The sequence below is a fragment of the Mustela lutreola genome, chromosome 18 (assembly GCF_030435805.1).
Source record: "Mustela lutreola isolate mMusLut2 chromosome 18, mMusLut2.pri, whole genome shotgun sequence".
Taxonomy (NCBI): Eukaryota; Metazoa; Chordata; class Mammalia; order Carnivora; family Mustelidae; genus Mustela; species Mustela lutreola.
In genome coordinates, this window is record NC_081307.1 from 39,237,655 (window position 1) to 39,251,759 (window position 14,105).

The 14,105-nt window shown below is 42.2% G+C and overlaps 1 protein-coding gene across 2 annotated transcripts in view; it reads left to right on the plus strand.

Moving 5' to 3' along the window:
* The window catches only part of CSMD1 (CUB and Sushi multiple domains 1), a 1,947,613-nt gene that overhangs the window by 1,272,132 nt on the left and 661,376 nt on the right, over positions 1–14,105 (plus strand). For both annotated transcript variants that reach the window (XM_059156007.1, XM_059156008.1), the window contains exon 7: positions 12,739–12,816. In XM_059156007.1, the coding sequence (XP_059011990.1) occupies positions 12,739–12,816 (78 nt within the window). The remainder of the gene's footprint in view (positions 1–12,738; positions 12,817–14,105) is intronic.

A 14,105-nucleotide genomic window follows, 5' to 3' on the forward strand; every position in this document is an offset into this window, starting at 1 on the left:
GATGAAATGTTCTGAATATATCTGTGATGTCCATCTGGTCCAGTGTGTCATTTAAGGCCTTTATTTCCTTGCTGATCTTTTGCTTGGATGATCTGTCCATTTCAGTGAGGGGAGTGTTAAAAGTCCCCTACTATTATTGTATTATTGTTGATGTGTTTCTTTGATTTTGTTATTAATTGGTTTATATAGTTGGCTGCTCCCATGTTGGGGGCATAGATATTTAAAATTGTTAGATCTTCTTTTTAGACAGACCCATTGAGTATGATATAGTGTCCTTCCTCATCTCTTATTATAGTCTTTGGCTTAAAATCTAATTGATCTGATATAAGGATTGCCACTCCTGCTTTCTTCTGATGTCCATTAGCATGGTTAATTCTTTTCCACCCCCTCACTTTAAATCTGGAGGTGTCTTTGGGCTTAAAATGAGTTTCTTGGAGGCAACATATAGATGGGTTTTGTTTTTTTATCCATTCTGATACCCTGTGTCTTTTGACATGGGCATTTAGCCCATTAACATTCAAGGTAACTATTGAGAGATATGAATTTAGTGCCATTGTATTGCCTGTAAGGTGACTGTTACTGTATATGGTCTCTGTTCCTTTCTGATCTACCACTTGTAGGCTCTCTCTTTGCTTAGAGGACCCCTTTCAATATTTCCTGTAGAGCTGGTTTGGTGTTTGCAAATTCTTTCAGTTTTTGTTTGTCCTGGAAGCTTTTAATCTCTCCTTCTATTTTCAATGATAGCCTAGCTGGATATAGTATTCTTGGCTGCATGTTTTTTCTCATTTAGTGCTCTGAAAATATGTCAGCTCTTTCTGGCCTGCCAGGTCTCTGTGGATAAGGCAGCTGCCAATCTAATATTTTTACCATTGTATGTTACAGACTTCTTTTCCCGGGCTGCTTTCAGGATTTTCTCTTTGTCACTAAGACTTGTGAATTTTACTATTAGGTGACGGGGTGTGGGCCTATTCTTATTGATTTTGAGGGGCGTTCTCTGAACCTCCTGAATTTTGATGCTCGTTCCCTTTGCCATATTGGGGAAATTCTCCCCAATAATTCTCTCCAGTGTACCTTCTGCTCCCCTCTCTCTTTCTTCTTCTTCTGGAATCCCAATTATTCTAATGTTGTTTCTTCTTATGGTGTCACTTATCTCTTGAATTCTCCCCTCGTGGTCCAGTAGCTGTTTGTCCCTCTTTTGCTCAGCTTCTTTATTCTCTGTCATTTGGTCTTCTATATCACTAATTCTTTCTTCTGCCTCATTTATCCTAGCAGTGAGAGCCTCCATTTTTGATTGCACCTCATTAATAGCTTTTTTGATTTCAACTTGGTTAGATTTTAGTTCTTTTATTTCTCCAGAAAGGGCTTTTATATCTCTCGAGAGGGTTTCTCTAATATCTTCCATGCATTTTTCAAGCCCAGCTAGAACCTTGAGAATTGTCATTCTGAACTCTAGATCTGACATATTACCAATGTCTGTATTGTTTAGGTCCCTAGCCTTCGGTACTACCTCTTGTTCTTTTTTTTTGTGGTGAATTTTTTAGTCTTGTCATTTTGCCCAGTTAAGGGTATATGAAGGAGCAAGTAAAATACTAAAAGGGTGGCAACAACCCCAGGAAAATATGCTTTAACCAAATCAGAAGAGATCCCAAATCGTGAGGGGAGAGAAAGGGGATAAAAAGAGGTTCAAAAAGGAAGAAAGAAAAAAAAAGAGAAAAAAAAAAGAAAAGAATTTTTAAAAAAGAAAACGAATAAAGAAAAATATAAAAAAGAAAAAATATATATATTAGATAAACTAGTTAAAAAACACTAAAAAAGAAAAGGGTAAAAATTAAAAAAAAAAAATTTACCCAAAGGCAAGAAAAAAGAAAAAAAAATTAAATTAACTGCATGACTAAAAAAATAAATAAAAATCACAGGGAGAAAGCCATGAGTTCCGTGCTTGGCTTTCTCCTCCTCTGGAATTCTGCTGCTCTCCTTGGTATTGAAACCGCACTCCTTGGTAGGTGAAGTTGGTCTCGGCTGGATTTCTTGTTGATCTTCTGGGGGAGGGGCCTGTTGTAGTGATTCTCAAGTGTCTGCCCCTTACACTGCCCTTACCAGGGGCCGGGGTGAGTAATCCGCTCGGGTTTGCTTTCAGGAGCTTTTGTTCCTTGAGCGCTTTCCGTAGACTTCCGGAGGACGGGAATACAAATGGCGGCCTCCTGGTCTCCGGCCCGGAGGAGCTGAGAGCCCAGGGCCCCACTCCTCAGTGCGCCCTCAGAGAACAGCGCCCAGTTACTCCCGTCTGCCTGACCTCCGGCCGCGCTCCGAGCTCACCGAGCCTGCGACCGGTTCAAGGTCACCCCGAGCTGCGAGCTTACTGTCGGCTCTGTCTCTGTAGCCGGCTTTCCCGTTCCAGTACCTGCAAGCTCTGCGACACTCAGACACCCCCGATCCTTCTGTGACCCTGCGGGACCTGAGGCCACGCTGACCCCGCGTGGGCTTCGCCCCGGTTTAGCCTCTGGAGCGATGTCCCTCAGCGGAACAGACTTTTAAAAGTCCTGATTTTGTGCGCGGTTGCTCCGCCGCTGGCCGGGAGCCGGCCCCTCCCCCCGGGGTCTATCTTCCCGTCGCTTTGGATTCACGTCTCCGCCGGTCCTACCTTTCAGAAAGTGGTTGTTTTTCTGTTTCCAGAATTGCTGTTCTTCTCTTCGATCTGCCGATGGATTTGCAGGTGTTTGCAATCTTTAGATAAGCTATCTAGCTGATCTCCGGCCAGCTGAAGTCGTCTCAGCCGGCTACTTCTCCGCCATCTTGACTCCTCCCTCCGGGGCACAATCTCTTTTAATGCTGTTGCTGGACTGTGGCAAGTTGGCAGAGGAGTAGGACACCCCGTTTCAACCGGTCCCCTGAATTGAGCTAGCTACTCCCCCAGCACACTCTGGACCCCCATGAAGTCAGCCACAACGTAAGGTCACACACTTCTGGATGTCTGTGGGGGCAGAGGATCCTCAGTGAGAGGCACAGAGGATCTGCGAGTGTGGGACAGACAGAAGGGGGAGGGAGCCCCAGAAGCCAGCTGCTGGGGTAACACTCCTGTGCGAAAGTCCCTGTGCTTGGGGACCCGCCTTAGTTTGGAGACCGGTGGCTGCAAGAAGGGAAGGGACTGACAACAGTGCTGAAAAAGAAGAAGGGGCCATAAGGACTCATTCTGGGCGGCCACAGGTGTGGACCTAAGCCCACGGTCCCAGGACAGACCATAGCCGCCGCCGCCCATGCAGGCTCAAGTCCACAGTCCCTGGGGCTGGTGGCTGTCGGAGCTACCAGGGCTGCCTTTGCTACATCCGCCACCACCACCCGGGCATTTGATGTGGGCTCCAGTTGGTGGTCCCTGGGGCTGGCAGCTGCCGTGGCTGAGAGGAGCCGCCCTGGGCTTGAGTCAGCGGTCCCAGGAACAGCAGCCGCTGGAACCGGGATCACTGGGACCAGCATCCCTCATGGTTTTGGTAGTAGGGGGTTGCAGAGATGAGCGAGGGCCTCGGGCAACCTCTGAGATGTGGCGGGGGGTGGGCAGTGCATACCACCTCTGCGAGGCTACAGTGTTCAATAGGGTTTGCAGAGGTGGAGTCTGTGTGTTCTGGACCATTCAAAGCGGAGCAGCTTGAGGCTTCTCTCTGGGGCGGAGGTTTGGGCAGAGCAGTTTACTTTGCTCGACTCTCCAAAACGGTGGAAAAAGCTGACAGAGAACAAAAGCCTCCAGAAAACAGAAGCATGAAAAGCTAGTTACGGAGCCCAGCCCCTTGGTAAGGAGCAAGACAGCTAAACTAAGTCAGGACTTACTGAAAAACAATGCAGCACTCCCCCACCCCCACCAGAAGACAAGTTGAAGGAACAAGAGGACAACAACCACAGGGTCCCCATGAAACTTTAAAACCCCAGCAGCATGGGAAAACAGAATATTAAGCTCCTGGTATTGCCTCATAGCCTATATATTTTTTAGATTCAATCTAGCTCTCTATTTTTTAAATTATTTTTCATGATTTTTGTTCTTTTATCTTCTTGCCTACTTACCATTTCAAATGTTGTTACAACATACTGCATCGTAACATTTTAACTTGAACTTTTTCATACACAGACTTTTTTTCTTTTTTAGATATAGATATAAGCTTCAATGTAGTCCTTTTATCCCTATTCAATTATATATATATATATGTATATATATATCAGTTTTAATTTCCCTGTATCTCTGGAAAGTTGAGTTCTCTAAAACAGATAACAAGATACATCCAGGAAGGACTGAAATACCCCTCCTCACCCACATCTGAGGGATTATAACCACCTTCCTGTCATCCCCCCCCTTTTTATTTTGTGTTTTTTTTTTTTTTTCTTTTACTTTTGTCGGTCTTTCTGTTTGTTTTTGTTTTTGTACTTTATAAATCTTACTCTCGGGGCTCATTTGTGTCTGCCTGTCTTTCTTTCTTTCTTTCTGGTGGTGACTTCTGATTGCTCTGAACCTTCTCAGGGTTTACCTTGCCTGGATTGTGGTTGATATTTTCAGCTGTACATCTTCTCAACCACAACTCAACAGAATGACAAGGAGGAGGAATTCCCAGCTTAGAAAAGATCCAGAGACAATGGCCTCTCCAGCAGATCTAATGGTTATGGATCTAAGCAGGGTGTCAGAAATAGACTTCAGGGTAGCAGTTATGAAGACAGTAGTCAGGCTGGAGAAAACTATCAATGGAAACATACATTCTTTAAGGGCAGAAGTGAGAGCAGATCTGGCAGAACTTAAAAATGCTATCAATGAGATCCAATTTAATCTAGATGCTCTAACAGCTAGGGTAAATGAGTCAGAAGAATGAATTAGTGATCTTAAAGACAAACGGATAGAAAAGAGGGATCAGGAGGTGACCTGGAACAAAGCAAGCAGCTTAGAATCCAGGAAAAATAGAATTCGTTAAATAAATGATGCCATGAAACATTCCAGTGTCAGAATTATTGGGGTCCCTGAGGGAGTGGAGAGAGAGAGAGAAGACTAGAAGGTGTATATGACCAAATCGTAGCCAAGAACTTCCCTAATCTGGGGAATGAAACAAGTAATCATGTTCTAGAGGCAGAGAGGACACCCCCAAGAACAATGAGGGGAGATTAATCCCCAGGCATGTAATAGTAAAACTTGTCAATTTGAGAACCAAGAAAGCCATCTTAAGGGAAGTTAGGGGAAAGAGATTCCTTAAGTACAGAGGGAGGAACATCAGAATAATCAGAATAATTTTAGACCCATCCACAGAGACCTGGCAAGGCAGAAAGTCCTGGCAAGACATATTCAGGGCACTCAGTGAGAAGAATAAGTAGCCAAGAATTCTTTATCCAGCAAGACTATCATTCAGAGTGGTTGGGGTAATAAGGAGCTTCCAGGACTGGCAGAGACTGAAAGAACATGTGACCACCAAGCCAACCCTGCAAGAAATACTAAAGGGGAGTCTATAAAAGGAGAAAGACTCCAAGAGCAACACAGAACAGAGAAATGCAGACACAATCTGTAGAAACAAGAACTTCAGAGACAACATGATGACAATAAATTCTTATCTGTCAATAATCACTCTCAATGTGAATGGCCTAAATGCTCCCATTAAATGGCACAGCACTGCAGATTGGATAAAAGGAAAGATCCATCCATATGCTGTCCACGAGAGACTCATTTTGAAATTAAAGATACATCCAGACTGAAAGTAAGGGATGGAGAAGCATCTTTCATGCCAACAAACTATAAATGAAAGCTAGGGTAGCAATTCTCATATCAGACAAATTAGATTTAAAGGTTAAGACTGTAGTTAAAAATATAGAAGGACACTATATCATTCTTAACGGATCTATCCAACAAGAAGATTTAACGATTGTAAATATCTATTCCCCCAACATGGGAGCAGCGAACTACATAAGCCACCTGTTAACCAAAATAAAGAGACATCTTGGTAATAATACATTAATTGTAGGAGACCTCAAAACTCCATTCTCAACAACAGACAGATCAACTAAGCAGAAAATCAATAAGGAAACAAGAGCTTTGAATGACACGCTGGACCAGAGGGACCTCATAGATATATAAGAACATTCCAGCCTAAAACAACAGAATACTCATTTTTCTCAAGTTGACATGGTAGATCACATACTGGGTCACATACTGGGTCAAAAATCAGATTTCAACTGATACCAAAAGATTAAGATTATTCCCTGCATATTCTCAGACCACTGTGCTTTGAAACTAGAACTCAATCACAAGAAAATTTTGGAAGAAATTCAAACACTTGAAAGCTAAAGACCATCTTTCTCAAGAATGTTTGGGTCAATCAGGAAATCAAAGAAGAACTTAATCAATTTATGGAAACCAATAAGAACGAAGACACATTGATCCAAAACCTATGGGATATGACAAAGGTGATCCTAAGGGGGAAATACATAGCCATCCAAGCCTCACTCAAAAAAATAGAAAAATCCTGAATATAAAAACTGTCTTTATACCTTAAAGATTTGGAGACTCAAAAACAAATTGAATCTAACCCATGCACAAGAAGGGAAAAAGAACTTTTGGAACTACCTCAAGATAAAAAGCTTCTGCACAGCCAAGGAAATAGTCAAGAAAACAAAGAGGCAACCCACAGAATGGGAGGAGATATTTGCAAATGACAGTACAGACAAAGGGCTGATATCCAACATCTATGAAGAACTTCTCAAACTCAACACCCAAAAAACAGATAATCAAATAAAAAAAATGGGCAAAAACCACGAACAGACCCTTTTCCAAAGAAGACATACAAATGGCTGATAGATAAAAAAGCCTTCATCATCATTAGCCAGCAGGGAAATTCAAATCAAAACCACATTGAGATACCATCTCACACCAGTTAGAATGGAAAAAGTCAGCAAGGCGAAAAACAGCAAATTCTGGAGAGGTTGTGGAAAAAGGGGAACCTTCTTACATTGTTGGTGGGAATGCAAATTGGTGCAGCCACTTTTGAAAATGGTGTGGAGTTTCCTCAAAAAATGAAAAATAGAGCTACCCTATGACCCAGAAATTGCACTACTGGGTATTTACCCCAAAGATACAGATGCAGTGAGAAGAAGGCCACATGCATCCCAGTGTTCATAGCAGCAATGGCCACAATAGCCAAAATGTGGAAAGAGCCAAAATGCCCTTCAAGAGGTGAATGGATGAAGAAGATGTGGGTCTTATACACAATGGAATATTACTCAGCCATCAGAAAGGATGAATACCCAACTTTTGCATCGACTTTATGAGACTGGAGGAGATTCTGCTGAGAACAGAGAAAGTCAATTATCATATGTTTTCACTTATTTGTGGAACATAGGAATAACATGGAGAGCATTAGGAGAAGGGAAGAATTAATTGGGAGAAATCAGAGTGGGAGATGAACCATGAGAGACTATAGACTCCAGGAAGCAAACAGTTTTAGAAGGGAGGGTGCTGTGGGGATGTGTGAGCCTGGTAATGGCTATTACGGAGGACACAGATTGCATGGAGCACTGGGTGTTTCATGCAAACGAAAAATCATGAAACACTACATCAAAAAGTAATGACACACTGTATGGTGACTAACACTACCCAATTAAAGAAAAAAAAAAGAATGCTGTTGCCATTAATTCAAGAATAAATTGATATAAAAATGAAATTTTAAATAAATCATATTTACTAAGGGGAAAATATGAAAAGACAACATAGATACAGAAGATTAATAGCTTATAGGAGATAATTGCTTACTTATCAGATTTAATAAAAACCTTTTGATTAAATAATTGCAAGATGAACAGAACAAGAATATTTCTGACGATAAGAAAGCTTCTATAGCTTCATTTGTATACATGTTAGAAACTTAAGTCTTTTATATTACTATATATATTATATATACATTTATATTAAATTAATAAAACTAATGAATTATGATAATCCCCGGAGTCAATAATAAGTGCAATTAACAGGGTTTATATTTTTTATTGCAAACCTTGAGTTCCTCAGATGTGTCCATGGTTGATGTGTATGCACGAAACAATTTCTTCTCTGGTTGGTTAAGATTTCTCAGTGGTTCCTGGTCCCGACTTTAGTAAATTAATTTTTTGAAATCATTTTGCACTTCTTTTACTTACTTGAAATGATCTGAGCTCTTCCTGACAGGTAAAGCGCCGTTTTAGGCACTGGAAGCTGTGGGGATATGAGTCTTAGAAGATATGACTTGGCTTCCCAGTAGAGGTCTAATAAGCATGAGCACCTCTGTGATGTCCCCTGCCAGGGACAGGGGAGGGAACCTGGGAAGCATCCACGACCGAGCTTGATTAGGAAGCAGTTGTGGACGCAGGACGGGAAGGACGTTCCCTTTGGAACGGATAGGGAAAGCAGCTGCATTATAAAGGAACAGTCGTATTTATGTCTCAGCTTTCTGCCACCTTAAACGTGGTTATGAAAAGCCATTGGCATTTCATTATGGGGGTGATTCTCTCAAATCTCCAAATGACAGAAGTGAGGTTTATCCTGACCCTGACAGATTAGAGTAAAAGAAAAAACAAAAAGAGTGAACATATGAAACAAAATAACACATCCTTGCCGGTGCTCCTTCTCAGTCTTTCCTATGCTTCATCTGCAACTATTGTTGCTAGAGTTTTACCTGCTTAAATTTCCTTATAGGAAAGGGGGGACGGATGTATCTGTTTGAGGCGTGGAGTCTGAATCACTGAGGAGGAGTCCAAGGGAGGCCGACGGTGACTGGAGTCCGAGGGAGGCCGACGGTGACTGGAGTCTGAGGGAGGCTGACGGTGACTGGAGTCCGAGGGAGGCCGACCGTGACTCTCAGGCTCGAACCTTGGCATTTATCCAGTTGCCTTCCCTGACCCCCCAAAAGAAAACAAACTAATGGAGAGATAGGAAAACAAAGCAAAAAGAGAAAAACAAAGCAAAACTAGGTTGCTAAAAATACGAAGTTTGAAGATGGGGCTTATCTCCAATGTTGCTGATTCCATACGTCTTGAAGTTGACCCAGGAATTAGTATTGTTACCAATCAGGAAGTGTGATTTTGTGATTCCTTCTAAGAATTGAGAGCAAATGGGGTAAACACTTAAATCTGTGAACAGCTTTAGGCTATTGGCAGAGGTTGTCCTGGGAGAGCCATGATTCTGGAGAAGCCCCATCTGCCTGCCCTACTCTCTCCCTCACCCCCTGCATCTTTCCTGGTCAGAGGAACTCTGGGTTCAGGTCTGTGGGGGACTGGGGGAGGGAAGGAGGACCCTGGGTGGAGGCAAAGAGAGCACCACGAGAGGAGGGACCCTTGGAGGGTGGGCAAGTCAGCCGCCTTCTCTTGACAATGTTGCCAGGAGCCAGTGCCGTGCAATCGGAAGACCAGCAATTTGTCGTAAATCGGGACTCAGTGGAGCACATTGGCATCAGCTGCGCGTCACCATTTTATTGGAGGAAAAACCCTTGGTGGATTGAGCTTCACACAACTACATAGACTTATTGGCAAAGTTCCAGAATCCATCAAACTCCCAGATCGGTCCCGGATATTTAGACATCATTATTGTATCATGAAAGCTACTCTTTTTATTTCTCCATACTTTCTGCGTGCGTGGAGTCCTGTTTTTTCTGTCTGTTTATCTGGGTGACGTTTGCTTTAGTTTTATGTTTGTTACTATTTCCCATTGATCCCTGTCTGTTATTTATTGTGCGCTCACTGCCTCTCTCCTGAGTAACTTCAAGACAAAGTTATTTTGGCACAAAACAGTGGTTATGATGGGTGACGCACACGGAGGCATTCACCAGTTCAAATTAAAACATTGTTGCAGGGAGTCTGACGGACACAATCGCTGCTGCCACCAGCACTGTGATGAGAGCAGGTGCCAGAGCTCGTTTTCCCGCCACACGGAGATTAGGATGAGCAGAAGGGCGGATGAGGAGGGAGTGGGCGGAGAAGACTGACTCCTGGTGCCTGCCACCCTATCTTACCTAGGCTTGTTGTGCATCTCAGCTTTGGTGAAAGCTGCCACCCCTCACTCTACCCATCTGATGGCAGCTTTGTCTTGTCCACTCCTAAATCCCAATCCTGGATCTGCTCAGTGGCCAGCACTCTGGTAATGGCTATCTCCGTTTCTTCCAAAGAAGCTTCCCGTGATTCCCTCCTCAGGGGAGGTGTTTGCAAAGGTGCCTTCTACCTAAAAAGGTGTTGTCAGTGCCAACATGGAGGAATTGTCTCCTCAAATGTAAAATCTTTCTTTTTAAGGGAGAGGTGGAAAATGATGGAGAATCAGCTTTTATCCCATTTCAGAAAGAAAAACAAAAAAGTAAAAGTATCCATAAACGATCCTTTTCCTTCAACTTTGGTGACACTCTGGTGATTCTGAAGCCCAAGGGCATGGCTGTCTTCCATGGTCAGCTTCCTTCCTGTTAGGGGACTTTACCTTCGTGCCTTCCACACTCAAGCTGGCCGAGCCCACGGGGGCTCTTGGGTCCTGAGTGAGAAGATCTGTATCCAAGTCACACATCTTCCCCCTGTACATGTTCTACAAATCTGTGAGCCTTGGTTTCCTGGCGTTCTAATATGAGTAAAGTTCTGCACAAGACATACCCGAGTTGTGGGAGAATTAAAAACCATAGCGTTTGAAGATGGTTCCCAAAATGTAAGCTGGCAGCTAATGTCCTTGTGAAGAGTGAGGTGAAAAGTGGGAGGTGGGACTCAGAAACAGAGCTGCAGAGACCTGATAGCCAGAAGGTTGGAAAATAGTGTGGCCAGATGGTGGCAGAGTGGAGAAGGAACAGAGGTTCATTGATATGAGCCACGGAAGGATAATCCCAGAGGATAATTCCTGGGGCCACAGCTAGGGCAAACATGTGACCCTGGAGATAGGAAAGTAATAGCAAACACCATCATAAACTGAGTCTACTATGTTCAGGGACATCTGTTACACTGAACATCTAAACCTTCCTGCACAGCATTAATAACTCTGCTTTTGATATCAGCATCCTATTGTATTAGGAATCTCCAGAGAATCAGAAGTAATAAGTTGCATGTAATTTTTTTTTTTAATAAGAAACTGGACCTCAACAGTTATGGGAGCTGAGAAGTCCCAAGACCTGTACAATGAGTGGGTAAGCTAGGGAACCATGAGAGCTGATGGTGTAGCCCCTGTCCAAAGGCTGGTAGACTCAGGACCCAGGAAGAGCTGATGTTTCAGTTGGAATTTTAAGGTAGGAAAACAAAACAAAACAAAAAACTAATATCTCAAAATTAAGGCAGGTAAGCAAGAAGAATTATTTCGTATTCATGAGAATGTCAGCATTTTTTTCCATACAGACCTTCTACTGATTAGATATGGCCCACCCATATTAGGAAGAACAATTTGCTCTACTCAGTTGAGTAAATTTTTAAAGATTATCTATCTATCTATCTATCTATCTATCTAGAATGGCGGAAGCAGTGGAGGGAGAGAGAGAATCCCAAGCAGACTCCATGCTGAGCATAGAACCCAACATGGGGTTCAAAATCCCCTGACCCTAAGATCATGACCTGAGCTGAAATCAAAGTCAGACCCTTAACTGACTGAGACAACCATGTGTCCCAGTTGATCTAAATGTTAATCACATTCAAAAAAACCCTCCCACAGAAGCTCCCAGAATACTATTCATCAAGTATCTGGAAAGTCTGTAACCCAGTCAAGTCGACACATAAAGCTAACCATGGCACACCACGTTACAGATAGTTTAACAGACTCTGAGTAACTTATCCAGACCACATAGCTAACGAGTTGTTAGCAAAGATTCAAAGTCAGGTCTGCATGCTTTCAGGTACTCTAGGTCCAGGCTCATTTATATAAACCATTACTGTTTAAACTAAATATTACATTTATTTATTATAAATATTATTAAACTATTAATTTAATTAAAAAGAATACAATTTTAATATTTAAAACATTAAATTGTTTAAATTAAAATATTATTTTCTAGTTTCTTCATAAATGTCTCCTCACTTTTTTTTCCCCAGAAATGACCAGAAAATTAGAACTTCTTTAAATGTCTGATGTAGGATCTAGAATAATAAAGTTACTTAAATTTAAACCTGATAATTATGACTTTAGAAATCAATTTCATAGATGATTTTTTAAAAATATTATCTATAGGTAATAAGCATCTGGAAGGATTGGCATTCTTTTATTTAACATTTTATTGAATATTTTATCCCCAGCACTCAGAACATGCTTTCCCATGTTTCCTCCCCATCAATGCATATTTGCTAAACTTTTCATGGTCAGATAACTATGTGAATAAATAAATGAGCAACTTTCAATTGTGTCTACAAATTATCGTGAATATAGCAGATTTAGAAAGCTGCATAGTCACCGCACATACACTGAGAGAGCAATCCCCTTGAGCACCTGGAGAATGATCATGGTTTCTAGACTGGCCATTGCTACTGGTGAGTGACTTCAGATGGAGAAGTTACACTGTATCGCATATTATTTCTAGTTTCTGTCACTGCGGTTACAAGATATGATCTTGCTGTTTGATAGCCTTGCATTAATTATTCACAAGCTCTTATACTTCATTTTCTTTGCATCATTAACCTCTTAGAACGTGTCCCATTTTCCAGAGCTTGGTAGGCAAGCAGTCACGACTGTAAATGCTGTGAGCATAAAGCACTACTTTATGGGATCTCTTTGAGTCGTACCTACTAATGGCTTTCTTTGATTTCTTTCAGTGAAAAAGGCAATTGAACTGAAGTCAAGAGGAGTCAAGATGATGCCCAGCAAGGACAGTAGCCATAAAAACTCTGTCTGTAAGTCCTCTTTCTTTTTACACGAGGCTTGATATGTCAATTGCGGTGAAACCGAGGAGAGAATGGATGGGTTCTGGAGAAGTAATTCTATAAACTGCTTTTCTCGCTTCATTCTTGCTACTTTTCTACCTCTGAAAGTATTTTCTGACAAAGAATATATGTTGGCTTCATGTTGTTGGGGAAGAATGTCATGTAGATACTCTCCTAAATGAATTTCCTAAATGTATCTCAAATCGATCTTTACTCTGTGTCCTCCTTAGTCACCGGGAGACTGGACCTTCGGATTTCTCCCTTAAGTAAGTGTCCCACTGGCAGGTGTTTTGATCCCGGTTTCCTTTTCCAGACCTGTAGATATCATACCCCACCCAGATTGGTGTGTGGGATACAGGAGGCTTGTCTTATCCTTTTCCTATTAAAATGTTCTGAGGAACTGGCCTGAAGAAAAAAATAGCTTCACTGCCAGAAATGCCCTCTCTCCTGCCACTGAATGCAGAGTTCCAAGCAATGCTTAGAGAACCCCCCTGACCCCACTTGGAAGCGTTTGCTGACACAGGCACAGCTAGCTTTTCCCTGGTTTTGTTCCCCTGGTGTCATGTTCCTACCTGTTACAGTCTTTGTTTGTCACAGTTTCACAGTGGGTTTACCTGTCCCACTAAATGCACATCAGCAGGCTCCATCAGCTGGTGCCCAAGTGGGTGTTTCTGGTGTGGTCCTTTCCCATGTGCCATGCTATTTTTAAGCTGTTCAAGCTGTTGGGTCGCCGTTTCTCTTCTTTCCGGTGACTTCTTTTGGTGTCCCTACTTACCCGCTCTCTTGGTGCTCCTTAGGGAATATTTGGGAACCATGCATCTTCTCTCTTTTCTCACTGCCTAACACTTAGTAGAAGCAGAAGGCTCAGGATGGACATCTGGAGTTCCTGCAGCTCAATTCACTCTATTTTTATCCTTATGATATATTGGGCTTCTGCAGCAAGTTTTATGCATAAGAAATACTCCACAAAAACTAATAAACAAAAGTAAAAACAATATACATCATTTAAAAATTACGTTGTAGGTTGACCTATCTCTGCTTTCTTGATATCCCTATTCAATGGTGTCCTTCTCACTGTTTATGTAATAATGGTCCGTTGACTGTGTGATGGCCCTGTTCCCTGGCACTTGAAAAAGGCAAAGAAATAGACACAGACCCCCTGGGTTGTAGGTGTCGAATACTGGGCATGTCTTAGAACTTTTAGGTTATCATAGCAAAGTACCCTGGATTGAGTGGTTTAAATTTATTTCACATGGTTC